The sequence below is a fragment of the Stomoxys calcitrans genome, chromosome 3 (genome assembly GCF_963082655.1).
Source record: "Stomoxys calcitrans chromosome 3, idStoCalc2.1, whole genome shotgun sequence".
Lineage (NCBI taxonomy): Eukaryota > Metazoa > Arthropoda > Insecta > Diptera > Muscidae > Stomoxys > Stomoxys calcitrans.
Genome location: NC_081554.1, coordinates 157604864 through 157626222, shown reverse-complemented (window position 1 = coordinate 157626222; position 21359 = coordinate 157604864). Strand labels below are relative to the sequence as shown.

The window sequence follows — 21359 nt, the reverse complement described above, 5'->3', positions numbered from 1 at the left end:
ACAGTTTGTCCTACAGCCATACCAAGGGACAGTCACCGTCAGTCCACCAGAACTGATTCGTCTAATCAAGGGTTGCAGAAGACTATTCAATAGAGCGAAGGCCACAAGGGCATCTCACCACTGAGACATCTATGAGGCTAAGTTTAGATATACAAGATCGATCTGAAAAATAGCTCAGAATTAATCCTGGATGGAATTCTGTAACTCCTTTCAGGATACACTCGAGATCTCTAGACTACGGAAGATCTTAGTAACCAAAGCTAATGGGTGATTTTTTATGAGTTATAGGAAAGTTTTTCAAAAAAAAAACGCATAAAATTCAGAGCAATGCATGAAATCTTTATTTGAATCGATATGACATGACATTTCGGCCAATATCTCACGAATTAATGCTTCAATGCTGTCTTCCATTGCGTCAATTGAAGCGGCCTTGTCTGTATAGACACGAACTTTAACATAGCCCTACCAAAAATAGTCTAAAGGCGATAAATCGCAAGATCTAGGCGGCCAATTGACCGGTCCCGAACGTGAAATAAAATGTTCACCGAATTCGCCTCTCAATTAATCCATTGATACGAGTGCTGTGTGGCATGTGGCAACGTTATGTTTAAATCACATGTCATGCAAGTCAAGCTCGTGCATTCGGTAGCACTCACCATTCACATTCGCATCATCTTTGAAGAAGTAAGGTCCAATGATGCCACTAGCCCATAAACCGCAACAAAATGTGACTTTTTATACCTACCACCATAGCAGGAGGGCATACTACACTAGTCATTCCGTTTGTAACACATCGAAATATTGATCTGTGAACCCGTAAAGTATATATATTCTGGATCGTCCCGACATTCTGAGTCGATATAGCCATGTCCGTCTGTCTGTCGAAATCACGATCGCGGTCGAACGCGTAAAGCTAGCCGCTTGAAATTTTGGACAGATGCTTACTGTTGATGTTGGTCAATGGGACTTACAAATGGGCCACATCGGTTCAGATTTGGATATAGCTCCCATATAAACCGATCTCCCGATTTAACCTCTTGTGCCCTTTTTTCCAACAACTACGGTCCAAATCGGTCTATAACCTGATATCTTACATATAAAATTCAATTTGTGTTTGTTTGTTTGTTCCGTATCATTACAATATGGGACTCAAATGAAAGGTATTCGGGAGTAGATAACGAATATGGTCAGGAAGTAGGAATAGACTTTTAAATGTATTGATAACGGAAGGGGGCGGACCCTCCACCGTTACCCTAAAAACACCAACCAAAATCAAAAGTGGACCGATAAGGACAATGTGGGTATCAAATGAAAAGTGTGTGAGAGTAGATAACGAATTTGGCATAAAAAATTATTTCCAAGTATAGGGGGTCACCCCACCCCCACAAAAACCCCCAAAATGGACACATTAGCCAATCACGGATATATGGGACTCGGTTTTTTTTTTTTTTGTTCCGTATAGACTGATAAACGGCAGAACCGATTTTCTCGATATTTTCGCTTATTGTGTAGGTTGGTCTGGAAGGAAACATAGGCTTTAAAATTTTTCGGCATCGGAAGGGGGACGGACCCTCCCCTTATGCCAAAAACACAACCCAAAATCAAAAGTGGACCGATCGGGACAATATAGGTATCAAATAAAAAGAATACAAATATGGTATTAAAATTTGAGTCTAGGTACCCATCGGGGCGCCCAACCCCAAAATTCCCCCAAACAGACATATTGCACGTTCATTTCAATATGGGGCTCAAATGAAAGGTATTTGGGAGTAGTTTTCGAATCTGGCATACAAAATCATATCGAATTATAGAAGGTCACGCCATTAGACCCATTATGACTATATGATACTTAGCTGAACCGATTTTCTAAAAATGTTCATAGATGGTGTACGTTTGTCTGGAAGGAAACATAGCCTATATAATTTTTAGATATCGGGTTGAGGCGGACCTTCACTCTTACCGCAAAAACGCCACCCATATCCGAAAGTCGTCCGATGGGTACAATAAGGGTATCAAATGAAAAGTATTGGAGACGAGAAATCGAATATGGTATTAAAATTTGTGTCCAAGTACCCAGCGTGTCCCCGCGTATACCCTACCCTACTTCGCATATGACTGCGGAATGCAGTGATACAGGGGTCATTTTTATTCCAAACGCAGGAAAATAGTACCACACGTAAGCAAAAGATGTGTGTTCAGCAATGGCAGTAAGAAGGAGTTCAACTTAAGGTTTTCGTTTTCTTGAAAACTTGTCGCATATAACAGATGTGAAAATTCGCTAGTTGTTGGGTTTTTAAAACGATCCTGTTCCTGTGGTATCACAATGTATGACAACGTCTAAGTGAGTCTGAAGGTAGACCGACCACTTGAACCCAACCTAATTAAACTTGATCCAAATCGGACCATTTTTCGATATAGCTGCTATGGGTTCATAAATAATGCATTATTCACCGGATTATACGGAAAGGTGGTTACTTTATATAGCCGAGGTGGTGGGTATACAAAGTTCGGCTCGGCCGAATTTAACGCCTTTTCACTTCTTTTGTTAAATTAAATTTTTCTTCCTTTTTAGTTATAAATGTGAAATAAATATCTCAAATGTCATTCTCTATCTCTTTTTTGGAGATTTTTCTGCTGTTCTCCTTTTCCATTTTGACGCCAAAATTTTGGTTGAAAGAAAATCGCGAAAATATAATAAAAACATTTCACACAAAACCGGAACTTGAAGATGGATTGGATGGGTGGATTGGGGAAACCAAACTTACATTGTGGTCCATTATTATAGTTGCGTTCGCCATTAAGAGTTGTTGTTGGCGTTTTACCACCATTTTTATTATTATGATGATATTCATTACTTTGTAAAGGATATTCACGGGTATCCTGGGGCAATAAGGCGCCACGTTGTTCTTGTTCGTCTGTGAAATTTCCCACGGCTGGCACTGCAATATCCACCAAACAGCAGCAGCAACATGGAAAGAGAAAAAATAGAAGAAAAAAAAAACTCAATTTAATATGGTTTCAATGGTTTTTCGGTTGGTAGTTAGGGGAGCTATGAATAAATTTAAAATCAATCCATAAAAATTCAATTCAATTTAAATGATTTCAAAAGAAGATTGCGCTTTGAAATGCTTCTACTACAAAGGCCTACATAGAGCTTGCTTTCGGACAATTTACATATACTAGGGAAGAGAAAACAAAATTTTCTTGAATTATTTTACTAAATAAATAGCCTTTTTACAACTGCTAAACCTCAGTATGGCCAATTGAGGAATTTAATTTCACTAAATGCTGCCCTAAAGTACATTAAGGTCAGATTTTAAAAAAACGTTTAGCTTTAAGAATTCAACATATGGAGAAGTTTTGCGAAAATTCTAGAAGAAGGAGAATATTTTAAAGAAGAGGAAATATACAAGTTAGGAGGAGGAGTTGAGTATTTCTCAAGTTGTAAGCTTAAACATTAAAATTGAAAATGATAAAAAAATTGTTTTTTTCAAAATTTGAATACCGGAAAAAAATTGAAAATTGCCTCCAAATTTTTGGAATTTAATTGTATTTTTTTTTTTAGCTCATTATTTATTGGTATTTCACTACATGGAGCAGTTTTTGCCATATACCATTACACAAAAACCATTTCAGCATTTTAGATATGAACCAACTTTACTTTACTTTAAGTATTTATATGTCCATGGTATACAAAAGATATAACCCTGCTTTAAGGATTTGCCTTCACGCTTAGTTTGAAAGCAAACAACTGCCCTATTAGATTTCCTGTTGCTTTTGTTTGAGATCCTTGGTTTTTTTCGGAGCAAACCCCGTGCCTCATCCATCATATCACAGAAATTAGACATTATAGTGCGTTAAATTACCTAAAAAAAGGATGTACAACTTTTTTGTCCCTTCCTTTTTGGGGCTTTTAGCAACACTTTGTGTATGTTTTTGTTTTTCTTGTTTTGGGTCATACCTTCTTTTCTCCCGCATTTCCTTTTGCCCTTGGTATTGTTCTAAATTCTCTATATGCGAGAAAAAAAAACTCCAAAGGTTTTAATTGACATGACAACAAAATGGGATGGATTCCTTTGTCAGCTGCTATGATTTACCGGAGGTATAAAACTGTATAGACAAACAAAAGTTGGTCTACAAAGAAAAAGGATCCATAGAAATAGATCACTCATGAAAGGAGTTGGCGATTGAAACCACAAAGCTTTAGTAGATATCCCATAGGATAGGACATAGATACTGATATGTGAAGATTTCAACTTGATAAGGAGAGTTGAGGTTACATTTTTATAAGCTATTTGGTTTACAACTCAATAACCTAAAATATTTCAATCCTAAAGAGAAAATAAATTTTAGGGGAGTAAAGTTTGTTAAGTCGGCATAGGCAGCATCAAAGAACCGTAAGGCATACACTGTTCGAGGCCTAGCAGACGTAAAGTGGGTGAAGAGTAGAATATCCGTCAAAATTTTTCAAATACAAGCTCAATGTGTTGGACAAAGGACGATCTGAGAAAACAGTCCTATACAAGGCATTGCACAAGATTTAGGAGACTCGTAGACATGCTAGTTAAGTATGAGTCAGCCATTACGGCTAAGAAACTAAAGGCGAATACGCAGAAACAAGTAAAAGCGTCCGACCGATTTGTTAAGTTCTTTACGCGGCAACTCTTTTTAGGCAAACAAAGAATATTGAATAAGAACTGTAATGCTATTGGAGCTATATCCAGATATAGTCCTATTCGGATCATAAATGATTTGAATGGTGAACATTGTAGAAGTCATTGTGTAATATTTCATTCCATTCGGATAAGAATTGCGCCTTGTAGGGGCTCAATAAGCAATATCGCTAGATGGGTTTTTATGCTAGCTGTATCAAGGTATAGATCGATTCAGACCATATTGAACACGTATGTTAAAGGTCATGGGAGAAACCATTGTACAACATTTCTGCCAAATCGGATGAGAATTGCGCCCTCTAGCGACTTAAGAAGTCATGATCCAAGATCGGTTTATATGGCAGCTATATCAGGTTATGTACCGATTTACGCCATACTTAGCACAGTTATTGGAAATCATAACAAAACACCTCTAGTTAAATTTCAATTTCAACCAAATCGGATGAGAATTGCACGCTGTAGAGGCTCAAGGAGCCAAGATACAATATCGGTTCATAAAGCAGTTGGAGCATAGTTGTTGGAATCTATACCAGAACACTTCATGCTTAATATAAGCCAAATCGGATAATAACTGCAAACTCTAGAGGCTCAAGAAAACAAGATCCGAGATCGTTTTATATGGCAGCTATATTAGGTTATAAATCGATTTGAACCCCACATAGCACTATTGTTTGAAGCCATAACAAAACACCTCATACAATACTTCAGATAATTCGGATAAGAATTGCGCCCTCTAGAGGCTCAAGAAGTCGTAATCCAAAGTCGGTTTATATGGTAGCTACATCAAACCAATATGGCCCATTTACAATCCCAACCGACTTACACTAATAGAAAGTATTTGTGCAAAATTTTAAGAACCTAGCTTTATTCCTTCGAAAGTAAGAGTGCATTCCACAGACGGACGGACGGACATGGCTATATCGACTTAGAATGTCAAGACGATCAAGAATAAAATTATACATCGTTTGGTCTCAGATTAATATTTTGATGTGTTACAAAAGGAATGAGGAAAATTATATGCGTCCATCTGTTTGTGAAGGGTATAAAAGGGGAAATATAACTCTATTGGTGGAAAATGACGTTCTTCTTCAAGAATGAACATGAACTTTAAAGTGCCAGAGTATCAGCTAACGTTTATGAGAAACAACAACCCACACATGCACCGATGGTACGAGAGGGTGTAAAGTAACCTAGGGTGCTGCCCAAGGTCCCACTCTTTGGCCAGACCTCTTGGAACGTCAGCTATGGTGGAATACTGAGAATATAAGTACGGGAAAACACATTTCTGCTGATATATGCGGAAGACACTGCAAGAATCTGCAAAGATCGAGGTAGTAATACTAAACAGTAATACATGTAGCCCCTGGAACAGGATGACCATAAGCACCACATGGGTTGGATTTCTTAGGTTCGGTTTGTGAGGTACTCATCGTCATCCCGAGAAGCACAGCTTGCGGATAGTATAGTGCTTCATATAAGGAGCCGCTGCAAATGCAGTAGCAAACAAAAGCGGTATATAGAGGAGAGTCTTAGTGAGACGTCGGGCTCTTGCTTAATTTCTTAGTGCCTGTGATACTCAATTTGACAGTTGGAATGAATGGCGCCTTTAAATCAACAATGAAGGCAACAAATTTGTTGACCTATGTATCTTGACTAAGATCGGTACCTCCACACACAAACAATGTGGCAGCAACAACAACAAAAACAACATGTAGCCTAGATGCACTACGCGGATAACAAGGCAGCGAAGGACGTTAGGAACCACTACAAACCTGTAGCAGGCTCAACATGGAAGTCTGCAATGTTCCCATTTGGAAGCGAGATATGGCGCAAATCCCTGCAGGTCAGGTGCAGCGTTAAGGTGTTACTTTCGCAAGACGACTGCTCTAAGAATTACCCTCACCTAAACTTGCAGATGTCATTTTTGCCGGTATGGGACTAATAGACCTACAGACCTTGGATAGGAGGAGGATATGTGACGCTTAAGTGAACTTCTTACTGAAGTCCCACAAAAAATAGTTTGCTGATATCAGATTTTGGGCTCATCATACATCAATGGATTAGCAGAAACAAAGGTGATGTCAACTTCTATGGCAAGCGACAATCTCTGGATACGTTGTAAAAATTGTTGACCTACTTTAAAAGATTCGATCTCTAGATTTAAGGTTTTAGACCTATAAAAGGCCCTTCGACATCTTTCTGCAATTTTGTCCAGATCGGCCCAGATTTGTATAGATCTGCCATATAGACCGATCTCTCGATTTAATGTCATGGGCCCATAAAAAAGGCATTTATTGCCCGAATTCGTCAAAATTTGGGACAGACCCATTTTTCTGCTCTCTGGATCTCTGGATTTAGGGTCTTGGGACCACAAAAGGTGCAGTTATTGTCCGATTTCGTCAAAATTTGGAACGGTGTGTTGTAATAGGGCCTTCGACATTTCTCTTCAATTACGCACAGATCGGACCCGATTTTGATAGATCTGCCATATAGACCGATCTCTCGATTTAATGTCTTGGTCCCATAAAAAACGAATTTTTTGTCCGATTTCGCTGAAATTTGGGACAGTGAGTTGTGTTAGGCTCTCCGACATCCCCCTTTAATTTGGCCCAGATCGGTTTTGATTTGGATATAGCCCCGATATAGACCACTCTCGATTTAAGGTTATGGGCCCATTAAAGGTGCATTTATATTCCGATGTCGCCGAAATTTGGGATAGTAAGTTGAGTTTGTCGCTTCGACATCCACCTTAAATTTGGCTCCGATCGGCCAAGATTTGGATATAGCTGCAATATTGACCAGTCTCTCGATTTAAGGTCTTGGACCCATAAAAGGCGCATTTATTGTCCAATGACGCCGAAATTTGGGACAGTGGCCCCTTAAATTTGGCCCCGATCGGCCCAGATTTGGATTTAGCTGCCTTATAGACCGATCAATCGATTTAAAGTCTTGACCCCAAGAAAAGGGGCATTTATTATTTATTATTATTAGTCCGATTTCGCCGATATTTTACATAGTGTCATATGTTAGGCTTTTCGACATCCGTGTAGTATATGGATCAGATCGGTCTATATTTGTATATCGCCACCAAAGACAACAATATTTTGTCCTACAAAATTCTACAATTAGACCACTGAATGTCCGTGCCGAATTTTATCCAAATCCGACAATATTTCGAAATAGTTTTTATTATGGCATAAATTATGCATTTTGATGAGAGGTAATTTACATATACCCGAGGTGGTGGGTATCCAAAGTTCGGCCCGGCCGACATAAATGCATTTTTACTTGTTAAAACTTCCAATTATGGCTTTTTATGTCTCTATCTTTTGGAAAAATTGGTGTGGTAAACAAGCTATTTTATCGATTTGTCATCTTTCCGTATGTTCAATTTATGCCCTCATAGCAACTATATCTAAATATGGTAGGAATTGGATGAAATTCGGCACCGACATTCAGCAGATTTTTCATCCGACTTGTAAACTGTGAGCGGTAATTGCTTAAAATATTGTCCAAGGGTTTCGCAAGTTTCCCATATATGTCTCTTTCCTAACTAGACTTCAATATTTTTATACCCTCCACCATAAGATGGGGGGTATACTAATTTCGTCATTCTGTTTGTAACTACTCGAAATATTCGTCTGAGACCCCATAAAGTATATATATTCTTGATCGCCGTGACATTTTATGTCGATCTAGCCATGTCCGTCCGTCTGTCCGTCAGTCTGTCTGTCGAAAGCACTCTAACTTCCGAAGGAGTAAAGCTAGCCGCTTGAAATTTTGCACAAATACTTCTTATTAGTGTAGATCGATTGGTATTGTAAATGGGCTATATCGGTCCATGTTTTGATATAGCTGCCATATAAACCGATCTTGGGTCTTGACTTCTTGAGCCTCTAGAGGGCGCAATTCTTATCCGATTTGAATGAATTTTTGCACAACGTGTTTTGTTATGATATCCAACAACTGTGCCAAGTATGGTTCAAATCGGTCCATAACCTGATATAGCTGCCATATAAACCGATCTTGGGTCTTGACTTCTTGAGCCTCTAGAGTGTGCAATTCTTGTCCGATTAGAATGAAATTTCGCACGACGTGTTTTGTTACAATATCCAACAACTGTGTCAAGTATGGTTCAAATCGGTCCATAACCTGATATATCTGCCATATAAACCGATCTTGGGTCTTGACTTCTTGAGCCTCTAGAGGGCGCAATTCTTATCCGATTTGAATGAATTTTGGCACGACGTGTTTTGTTATGACACCCAACAACTGTGCCGAGTATGGTTCAAATTGGTTCATAACCTGATATAGCTGTCATATAAACCGATCTGGGATCTTGACTTCTTGAGCCTGTAGAGGTCGCAATTATTATCCGATTTGCCTGAAATTTTGTACCACGGATTCTCTCATGACCATCAACAAACGTGTTTATTATGGTCTGAATCGGTCTATAGCCCGATACAGCTCCCATATCGATCGCGTCGATATGGGAGCTGTATCGATCTCCCTATTTTACTTCTTGAGCCCCAAAGGGAGCAATTCTTATTCGAATTGGCTGACATTTTACACAGGTCTTCAACATATAATTTAATTGTGGTCCAAACCGGACCATATCTTGATGTCGCTCTAATAGCAGAGAAAATGTTTGCCAGTTCGACAAATGCGATCCATAGTGGAGGGTATATAAGATTCGGCCCGGCCGAACTTAGCACGCTTTTACTTGTTAAAATTTAAATCCTTCCACCACCGCTGTAGTGCCCTTGGCACTTCCTATCTCAGAGTGTAATTTCGCAATACCCTGTTTAGGTATGCAATCCCTTGATGTGCTTATCCTACCAATTTAATCTACATTGCCCAGTTTCTGTAATACCCTGATTATAATGACAAAATGAACCCAATCAGCTTGGAAATTTTATTTCCTAGAATTTATTTTGATTTGCTTTGTTTCCATGATTTTGGGTCACAAGAAGCTTTATTTCTTATTACGCATTGTTAATAAACCTTTTATTGAATTTCACAACACGCAATTGCGTTTTAAAGTTTTCGTCCTTGAATAGAGACATAGGCAGAAAAACAATCGTCCTCTCCATAAGAAAAAAAACCTTAAACATAAAACAATTGAAGTACCCCTGTTTTCTAAAAAAAAGTTTTAACACTCTTTTGTAAAGCACTTCAAATCATTTAAAACAAAAGGAATTTTTAACGCCTATGCTTTTTCTGAGTTCGCTCTCTCGCGCTAAAAGCGATTTCATAATGCGGCTGATGATTTATTATTAATGAGGAAATACCATAATTACATAATAATAATGGAGAGCAGATTCAATAGAGCCATTCAAAGAAAGGACTAATGCATGGTAAACCTCAATTTGGGGTGAGCTTAGACAGCAAGCACTAGGATTTAAAGGGTTGAAAGATATTTTTTTTTTTTTTTTTTTTTTTTTGTTTTCCAAGGAAGGTGTCTAAAGTAGTTTTTGGAATGAATAAACTTAGAGTTACGAGTATGACAAAGAATAAAAAATAGAATAGAATAGATAACTAAAAAAATTTATATTAAATTTTTGTAGGCTTTAGTTAAGGCCATTCTGATCTTAGCTTATCAGTGACCTACAACTAATCAGCTAATGTCACTATTTGATTCTAGGAACCTTAATAAGGTGGTCCCAAACCCCAAATTGTTTTGAACGCAATTGGTACAAAACGAATATCTCACAAAAAACGCCGGAAACACATTACGCGTAAAAAATATGTAAACATACTTCACACTAAAAAAATCACCCTTTACTTTGTAGCAGGATAAAAATCCTCTCCTCGTCCTCTCGCTCTGCGCAGAATATCAGTTCTGGTTACTGGTATGAATATTCAAAATACATTTCTTTATATATTTTCATTCAAATTTCCATCACTCTAAAAAACATCCTTGTATAGAAAGAAGGGTAACAGGCGTTAACTCCCCTCCTAAGTAGATAGACAAACAATTAGAGTTTCAAACTGAAATAAATTTTCCGAAATCTTTTATAACGGACATAGGCCATTCATTGGAGGAAAGAAATTCCAAAGAAATATTTGTGGTCATGCCATGCTTGGTATGTTTTAAACCCTAAATCTCGCGGGGTAGAGAAGAGAACAGTTTTCAAAGGACATTCTTAATAATTTGCCTTAAAGTAAGCAATTAAAGCCATTTATGCTTTGTCTTGTGGCAGAAATTCCAGACATAAAACATTCCAGTTAAAAATCCCCACCCCACCCCCCTAGCAGTGGGGTTGGGGTGGCCAATGAAGCGTATCACGGCTCAGCTGTGAAATCGCCGCGAAGTGTGATTGGAATCAATAGCAACGATTCACAAGTACACAATGAGCTTTGAAAACTATGTGCATTCCTTAATGCCAACACCGTGATATGATGAGGAGGTAGAGGGCCAGTAATAAAAGAATACCCATACCCTGGGCCCTGGTAAACGGACAACAAAAGGTATGTCTTATTGTTGTCCTCTTACCCTATCATCCATTCCTCCACGCTCATCATATTCTCTCTGTGTTGGCAATCATCGACATCGCTGTGACACACCATCTGATAGTAAACCATAAATGCAGAAAATTCTTCCACGGAAGCCAAATTCTGTAGAGGTAGATGAAGTAGCTGCTTTCATTTCTCACAAACAGGGGTTAGTTTTCAATTCCATTGAAAAATGATGCAGTGACATATAATAAAAACGTTTATTTTACCATTGGACATTTTTATTGACTTCTCTGTTACACACGCGACCAACAACGCCATTGAGTGACGATGTTTTCAGCTTACTTCAACTAGTGCACCATCATAGTGCTGGCCATTGGTTGGGAAGTTAAGCTGTCGGCAGCACAGTGTATGGGAATGGACCAAAAAAGCCGAAGCTTTCATCCAGAAAAGACTAAACCAGCCTGTATACGAAGAAAGCGAAGATTTGCCAATTCGAGAAGCCATTTTCGATATACGACAAGGTCAAATATTTTTAAGAGACTCGGATAGGAAACTCTACTGGAAGTGTCACATCCAGAAACGTATCGAGAAGGTTAATAGATGTTGGGCACTATATAGGCGGGCCCTAGGTTCGAAACGGGGCCTGACCCCCAAGACAATCCGCTGGGTATACAGAAGGCGGAGCCATCAGTACTACTAGGGCATTGAAGACAAAAGCAAATGTCCGACGCTTAGTCATACAGATTAACTATGAGGAAGCCACTGCTGCTATTATATTGGGTTGCCCAAAAAGTAATTGCGGATTTTTTAAAAGAAAGTAAATGCATTTTTAATAAAATTTAGAATGAACTTTAATTAAATATAATTTTTTTACACTTTTTTTCTAAAGCAAGCTAAAAGTAACAGCTGATAACTGACAGTAGAAAGAATGCAATTACAGAGTCACAAGCTGTGAAAAAATTTGTCATCACTGACTATATGAAAAATCCGGAATTACTTTTTTTGCAACGCAATATTTAAGCTGATGAGAGAGGGGATAGAAGGTAGGAGCAAGTAATAGCATCTGCGACATGAGACGAATGTCGATATTTACAGCAGATGCTTGCTATCCCGGCCCTTACCGTCTGGGCCCAAAGGTGAATCGTTGCGTGTATCAACGTCCCCATATGCTGAAACTACAATATGAGTATCAATTCATCTCCTTGGTTAGGAGTAGAGCACTATCTAAAACTTCATCCGTTCTATGAGTCTCCGGACTCTGTAGAAAATGCAACTCTAAGCCGAGAACAGTTCTAGCCGCTATTTAGTTTCAAACTACAGTAACCTTGTTAGAGTGCCAAGCCGATTACTGGCTTAGGTGTATGTCCATAGTGGCATGGGGCGGATTAATATCTGGACCCTCTTTTCAACCTAACCTAACCTAACTTTGTTTCTCACAAAAGGGGCCTCACCATTTTCACGCTGGAACCGAAGTCCAACAAGAAGCCACCGACATCCGTGGTATTAGATAAAAGTCTCCATTCAGACTTCGTAGGCAAAAGAATTACACCAAATGGATGAGGCTGATATGGGATACATGGCTGGGTTGGACGAGGTTTCGAATCAAATAGAGGACACAGTACTTGAGATCGATTGTGAGACACTGGTGTCGGCGGCACAGCCCTTGTTTGACGGAACTCTAGTTTTGCCATCCGGAAGTTAATGCTTCACGGAAAGCTGTGACTTTTTTCTGGTGGTTCCATATTTTAAGGATAAAGGGCTAGCTCAACGATTTCTAGTGTGAATATCATTACAAACAGTAAGAGCAGGAAGGGTCTTCAAGTGTAAGAGAAGGTTTAATGCCATCTCTGATTATAGCACAATCTGAATCCTCTGGGTGAGGAGTAAAGAGAAATCAGAAGGCAAACGATCTGACTCCAAGAGCAAGAGGGCTACCGCCTAAGCCTTTTAAGAGGTCGCAGTTCGAGCGGTAAGCTTCGGATCGTATCAAATCGCCAATACTAATTCTAATACTAATACTAATACTAATACTAATACTAATACTAATACTAATACTAATACTAATACTAATACTAATACTAATACTAATACTAATACTAATACTAATACTAATACTAATACTAATACTAATACTAATACTAATACTAATACTAATACTAATACTAATACTAATACTAATACTAATACTAATACTAATACTAATACTAATACTAATACTAATACTAATACTAATACTAATACTAATACTAATACTAATACTAATACTAATACTAATACTAATACTAATACTAATACTAATACTAATACTAATACTAATACTAATACTAATACTAATACTAATACTAATACTAATACTAATACTAATACTAATACTAATACTAATACTAATACTAATACTAATACTAATACTAATACTAATACTAATACTAATACTAATACTAATACTAATACTAATACTAATACTAATACTAATACTAATACTAATACTAATACTAATACTAATACTAATACTAATACTAATACTAATACTAATACTAATACTAATACTAATACTAATACTAATACTAATACTAATACTAATACTAATACTAATACTAATACTAATACTAATACTAATACTAATACTAATACTAATACTAATACTAATACTAATACTAATACCAATACTAATACTAATACTAATACTAATACTAATACTAATACTAATACTAATACTAATACTAATACCAATACCAATACTAATACTAATACTAATACTAATACTAATACTAATACTAATACTAATACTAATACTAATACTAATACTAATACTAATACTAATACTAATACTAATACTAATACTAATACTAATACTAATACTAATACTAATACTAATACTAATACTAATACTAATACTAATACTAATACTAATACTAATACTAATACTAATACTAATAGCTCACAAAAATGCCATCATCCAGCTGACATCATCTCTTGATTCGGTAATAATGGGCGAGACCTTTGCTAAGCTCACAAAAAGAGGGCCATGCACCGACAGCGCAATCGGGCGAAAGTGGAGGATGCTGGTAGAAATAGAACTGACATTCTATTCTCTTTCCACTTCTTCGGAAGCTGGAAAGAGAATCGGATCTTCCGAAGAGCATCGCACTGCTAAAACGCAGATAAAGTGCTCTCTTATATATTCTGGGAAGACGAAGTATTCTGGCAAGACGAAGCCAGCCCTTCCTCAACGGATGCTCCTGACAATATCCTGCGGATGAAGACAATTTCGGAACAGGAACGTAAGAAGCGCGCACGGTCCCTAAATCTTCATTCAGGACTGTGACTTCCAAAGCGACGCCATCACGAAAGGGGAAGATGGTTACTGAGAAAGGTAGCACAACATAGACCAGCTGATGTATGAAGCTGATTATCGGTCCCAAGTTGAGGATCTGGTTAACGGCCGGATTATATTGTAGAACATGTGCTGAACTCTGAAAAGGGTCCAAATTATGAGCTGCGAGTATAGAAGGGACATCTTGATGCTACGCTTTGCGTCAGTAGAATGGATTGATGCCGTCAAAAAGATTGTTGAAATTACCCAAACTCCCTGGAAGAGCGTAAAGCTGGACTTGTTGAGAAAAGGGACATCTTCCAGCCCATAAAGGCGAGAGCAGCAAACGGTCTTCATCAAGGGATGGGGCAGCAAATTCGCCGCAGAAAGCATGGTGGAAATCTTGAGCAAACAAAACCAAGGTTTGGCCGCGGAGAAAAGGTAGGTCTTTCACAGGGAGGAGATGGAGAAAAGATTTTTCCCTCTGGTGGGCCTTGACCAAGTCTCCATTAAAAGTTTGTCTATACAGGACCAAGGCTGTCTTTTTCAATAGTGCTGGGGTATTACGAAGTATCACAACTGTGTTTTTTGATAGAAGACTTTAAGAAAGACTTAGGGTCATTGAATGGAAATCGATGTGAATAATACGGATTTTCTGAAATACATCTTTTCAAGGTTACTTTTCGTTATATGCAGCGAGCAAGGCGTATGTCCATAGTGGTATGGAACGGATTTTCAACCAACATCAGCACCAAACGACAAAATATGGTATAACAACGACTTTCAATTTCTGTCAAAGTGTCTCGAAGCTATCGATTTTCATAGCAATTACAAATCTGGCATACAAATTTGGGATCAAGTATGTGGCTCAGAGAACCCGAATAGCCATATAGACTGTTCCTAAAAATTAGGGTTTTTGGGAAATAAGGAACGATAACCTCAAAAGATGTTTTGATGAGCAAGTGGAGTAGACAATTGAATACTTGCTCATGTCCGTATCCACTGGGACATAGGTTTTCCATCTTCTTACATCTGGGTGATGCAAATGTTTTTGTGGAATATCTCTCATATAGGTGGAAAAGATGGTAGGGTCCCGATGGGGTAGCTATGAGTAGCTATGTTCGCAGGAGCATTGGCAGTCATTCAAGAGGGCTTTCCCTACGCCCTTCTTACATTTCTTTATTACATTAACTTTTCTCTGGGTCTGATCTGGCGACCGACACTGTCTTCACCTTCAACTACACTTCCTCTCTCGCTGGGGTATCACAATGGGTCGTGTGAACTCACCATGGTGAGTTGAGCAGTTTACCGCCTTGACTAAAATTGCTGTAGTTACCACCAGTCCAGAAGAGAATACTTCTTCCTCCCTAATACTTTTCATAATTTTTGAGTTTCTATTCCTAGGCTGCAATTTTCTTTTCCTCAATAGGGTCTCTTACTACTGTGATTAGTCCGTTCGTCCTTCTGTCTGTCTCTCTGTCGACTTATCTTTACTGCCCTTTTATCCTCTCTGACCGCTTCAAAGTTCTGTTCTATCATCTCGTCTCGCCTCATCTGATTTCATTCATTTGATATCGGGTGAATCGATTTTCTCGAATGTTTTGTTGTGCGTTACAGTTTGTATGTCCTTTTGTGAATCATTCCAAATGTCACTGGCCATTGTTGATAATCGAACATCGTCCAACAATGAATGGAAGGTTCGATTGCAGAGAAAGAGGATGACTGAATGAATAAAAGAAGGACAACGCCGAGGCATTGGCATAATAGGGGGGTAAAACGCACTCATGACGATTCTTTGGCTGTGTCAAAAAAAAAAAAATAAACCCTAGATGACGATTCAAATGCATTCAATTTCATTCAGCGCACTGACACACAGAGAGAGAAACGTCATGACATACACAGAGATGTATACGAAGGAAGGATGATGACAAGAGGACAAGAGGTAACCGGTGTAGAAGTACTTGTATATGATGGTGATGACGATGACGATGTGAAAGATGGTGGTGGTGATGCTGATGGTAGCGATTGTTGTATGCAAAAATGCATTTTCAAGTGCTTGACACTTGAAAGTGAAATGAAGCTGAAAATGATTTTTTCCCCTCATTCGCAGAAAAATCAAGATTTCTTTTAAGTTCTATTTTTATGTTCCAGTTTCCGTTTTTTTCTGTGTCACTCTGAGTGTATAATCGGTTTTCAGTTTTATCAATCGTTTCAAGTAGCGCCTTTGTGGCTGGATAGGGAGGGGAGGAAATGATATGCCAATGCTACCGTGGGTAAGGTTAGGTAGCATATATTGCATTTCAGCCAGCGCTGTTCCATTGAAGAGCTAGATTTTCAATGTATTTGGAAAGTTTGAATGAATTTGTGTGCAGATTTTTTAAAGGTGAGTGACATAAGCCCTCAGAGCTATTGTTTTGCAGGGTGTTTTCCAAACGCAAATGGGCTTTAACACACATCGGCATATATAGGCCCGCGGGCTTAGGAAACACGAATTGAAGCAGATGTACAGCGTAAGCAACTTCGTGAGGCTTCGTTTGGTTGAGGCAGTGTTGTAGTTCCACAAAGTTATTTCACTTCAGTAGTTCGTTCTGGCTTTACTGCCCCTCATACAAATAAAATTTAGTCTCTTGAGCACTGTGAGTGAGTTAAGCCTCTTCAGCACTGTTTGTGTTCATCACTGTTTCAAATCAATCATTACTCCTTGTTATGAGAGATTTTGTTCCGCGTTCATTAAGGAAATGTTTCTGAAGTTGCAACTTATTGTTAATAATCAAGAGATCGGTGTGGAATTATTCAATATTTAACTTGGTATTAGATGTGTATTTATTACAAACCATAGAGTCCTAAGCAATTTCAGTATTTTGTATTGGATTCTATCGGCCTTATTCACAAAACTTAATGTATTGTAGATTTGGAATAGCTTTATTTTACATATTTCCTTCATAGAATTGCTAAATAAATCTATTTAAGGCTTCAGAAAGTTTTGTGAACAAAGCCGCAAGTCTTTGGCTTTGTGTATGTTGTTGAAAGTCCTATTTTAACACAACTTCTATTTTTATTATTATTTTTCATTGGCGCAATCATCTTTGAATCATCTTTATGTTTCTTCTATATTTTAGCAACATAATAGTAACTTACCCGAAACAAAGGATATTTCGGACAGCATTATCCATTTCACTGCAAAATATAAATTGATTTTCAAGTATTTGCCCACTCGATGATGTAATTTAATGGTCACATCACGTGCATGATCCATTATGGTATCAGGCATATAAGAAAAATGGACTGGTTCACCGGAAAAATGTCGGCCACCAATGCTGAAGAAAACTTTGGCATGGACAAAGACCTGAAAATGGAAAGGATAAAAGATGAAATAATATAGAGTTTGTTTATTTTTGTATGATTGGTATGGGAAAGGTAGAGCTAACAATAAGGTTAGTGTTATAAATATGATTCCAAACATATACCAATCAAGAGCTACCACTTAACTCAATTATAAAATGTAATCACCACTAGTGTACACCTAAGGTTAATATAACAGAACCTGCTCTGTACACCGTATGAAATATAAGAATGATAGATGACACAAGGACTTAATTGCTTGTGTAGTAAAATAAGAAAGAATAGTAGAGAAATGAACTGGCAAAATATCGATGGCGCTATCGATACCATCGATATTTTATTTTATGTCTGAACATCGGTTTATATTTTTCTTTAGATACTATCGGAAAGTTAAGTTTTTTGCAAAATTGAACAAAAATAAGCGATTCGAAACAGAATGTATTCTTTAAGATCAATGTATCTTAAAGGATACATGCTGTGTCGCCTATAGAGGGCGCAATTTTCATCCGATTCGGCTTAAATTTATAACAATGATTTCTCCTATGACTTCCAACTTACTTTATTAATTTTGGCTTTATTCGGTCTGTGTATTGATATTTTTGCTATATAAGTCAATATCATGGTTTTTATACCCTCCACCATAAGATGGGGGGTATACTAATTTCGTCATTCTGTTTGTAACTACTCGAAATATTCGTCTGAGACCCCATAAAGTATATATATTCTTGATCGTCGTGACATTTTATGTCGATCTAGCCATGTCCGTCCGTCTGTCCGTCCGTCCGTCCGTCCGTCCGTCCGTCCGTCCGTCCGTCCGTCCGTCCGTCCGTCCGTCCGTCCGTCCGTCCGTCCGTCCGTCCGTCCGTCCGTCTGTCTGTCGAAAGCACGCTAACTTCCGAAGGAGTAAAGCTAGCCGCTTGAAATTTTGCACAAATACTTCTTATTAGCGTAGGTCGGTTGGTATTGTAAATGGGCCATATCGGTCCATGTTTTAATATAGCTGCCATATAAACCGATCTGGGGTCTTGACTTCTTGAGCCTCTAGAGTGCGCAATTATTATCCGATTGGAATGAAATTTTGCACGACCTGTTTTGTTATGATATCCAACAACTGTGCCAAGTATGGTTCAAATCGGCCCATAACCTGATATAGCTGCCATATAAACCGATCTGGGGTCTTGACTTCTTGAGCCTCTAGCGTGCGCAATTCTTATCGGATCAGAATGAAATTTTGCACGACATGTTTTGCTATGATATCCAACAACTGTGCCAAGTATGGTCCAAATCGGTCTATAACCTGATATAGCTGCCATATAAACCGATCTTGGGTCTTGACTTCTTGAACCTCTAGAGTGCGCAATTCTTATCCGATTGAAATGAAATTTCGCACGACGTGTTTTGTTATGATACCCAACAACTGTGCCAAGTATGGTTTAAATCGGTCCATAACCTGATATAGCTACCATATAAACCGATCTTGGCTCTTGACTTCTTGAGCCTCCAGAGGGCACAATTCTTATCAGATTTGAATGAATATTTGCACGAAGTATTTCGTTATGATATCCAACAACTGTGCCAAGTATGGTTGAAATCGGTCCATAACCTGATATAGCTGTCATATAAACAGATCTGGGGATTTGACTTCTTGAGCTTCTAGAGGGCGCAATTCCTATCCGATTTGGCTGAAATTTTGCATGACGTATTTTATTTTTACTTTCAACAACTGTGTCAAATAAGGTTCAAATCGGTTCATAACCTGATACAGCTGCCATATAAACCGATCTGGGATCTTGACTTCTTGACCCCTAGAGGTCGCAATTATTATCCGATATGTCTGAAATTTTGTACGACGGATCCTCTCATGACCATCAACAAACGTGTTTATTATGGTCTGAATCGGTCTATAGCCCGATACAGATCCCATATAAATCGTTCTCTCTATTTTACTTCGTGAGCCCCAATGGGCGCAATTCTTATACGAATTGGCTGAAATTTTTCACAGGTCTCCAACATATAATTTAATTGTGGTCCGAACCGGACCATATCTTGATATCGTTTTAATTGCAGAGCAACTCTTTTCTTATATCCTTTTTTGCCTAAAAAGAGATGACGGGAAAAGAACTCGACAAATGCGATCCATGGTGGAGGGTATATAAGATTCGGCCCGGCCGAACTTAGCACGCTTTTACTTGTTATTTCTCATCTTCGTTAGATATATAGGTGATGGGAAATTAACGATAGCATAGATACTGTCGATATTTATTATTATAAATATCGAATATTGCGATTATCGATAGTTTGTCAGGTCTAACTGAATAACAGCTGTCATTAAAGAAATATAAGGCTGAAAAATAAGATGAATAGGTTGTTGGTCATTTTAAGTCATCTGAAAGAAGCGTCAACGATCCAAGAACTAATTCCAAACAGAGTATGACAACTAACTGCACATAGCAGTTAATCGACTGCAGGATGACAAAGTAAAAGGCCTTAAAAGTCTAAATGCATAAAAAATATATAGGGGAATTTTATGTAAATCGATTTTGATGAATTTTTGCACACGTATTGGGACACCAATTAAATCATGCCATGAAAAATTTTGTAGAGATCGGACCAAAATTGTGGCTTCTACGGCCTTAAAAGGCCATATCGGATGAAAGATATATATGGGGCTATATCTAAATCTAGACAAATTTTTATAAAACTTTCCTCACATATGAGGACGTTAAACAAAACAGCCCATGCCAATTTTTGTATAAATCGGACCAAAATTGTGCCTGCTACAGCCTTAAAAGACCATATCGGATGAAAAATATATATGGGAGCTATATTTAAATCTAAACCGATTGATATGGAACTTTGCACACATATGAGGACGTTTAATAAAACGCTCCATGCCAAATTTTGCAAAGATCGGACCAAAATTGTGCCTGCTACAGCCTTAAAAGACCATATCGGATGAAGAATATATATGGGAGCTTTATATATAAATCTGATCCAATTATGATGAAATTTTGCACACATATTGGAACGTCACAAAAAGCACTTCGTGCCAAATTTTGTGAAGATTAGATCAAAATTGTGCCTTCTACAGCCTTAATAGGTCAAATCAGACGAAATTTATATATGGGAGCTATATCTAAATCTGAACCGATTTAGATGAAATTTTGCACACATATTGGGACGTCACAAAAAGCACTTCGGGCCAAATTTGGTAGAGATCACACCAAAATTGTGGCTCATACAGCTTTAAAAAGGCATATCGGATGAAAGATATATATGGGAGCTATATAAAAATCTTGACCGATTTCAATAAAATTTTGCAAGCATTTTGGATCGTTAAAATGTGCCAAATTTTGTAAGGATCGGACCAAAATTGTGGCTTCTACAGCTTTAAAAGGGCACATCGGATGAAAGATATATATGGGAGCTATATCTAAATCTGTACCGATTTTTTTCCTTGGACCAACAAAGACACTTATGCAAAATTTTGTGAAAATCGGACAACAAATGCGACTTGTACCTTGATTACAAGAATACATGGACAGACAGACAGACGGATAGACGAATATAGC

The 21359-nt window shown here is 37.9% G+C and overlaps 1 protein-coding gene across 2 annotated transcripts in view; it reads right to left on the bottom strand.

Annotated features, from left to right (window-relative positions):
- LOC106090654 (discoidin domain-containing receptor 2) overlaps window positions 1–21359 on the bottom strand; it is a 236296-nt gene that overhangs the window by 11920 nt on the left and 203017 nt on the right. For both annotated transcript variants that reach the window (XM_059364305.1, XM_059364306.1), the window contains exons 8-9: window positions 17584–17791; window positions 2766–2939 (exon numbers count right to left, since the gene is read on the bottom strand). In XM_059364305.1, coding sequence (XP_059220288.1) covers window positions 2766–2939; window positions 17584–17791 — 382 coding nt within the window. The remainder of the gene's footprint in view (window positions 1–2765; window positions 2940–17583; window positions 17792–21359) is intronic.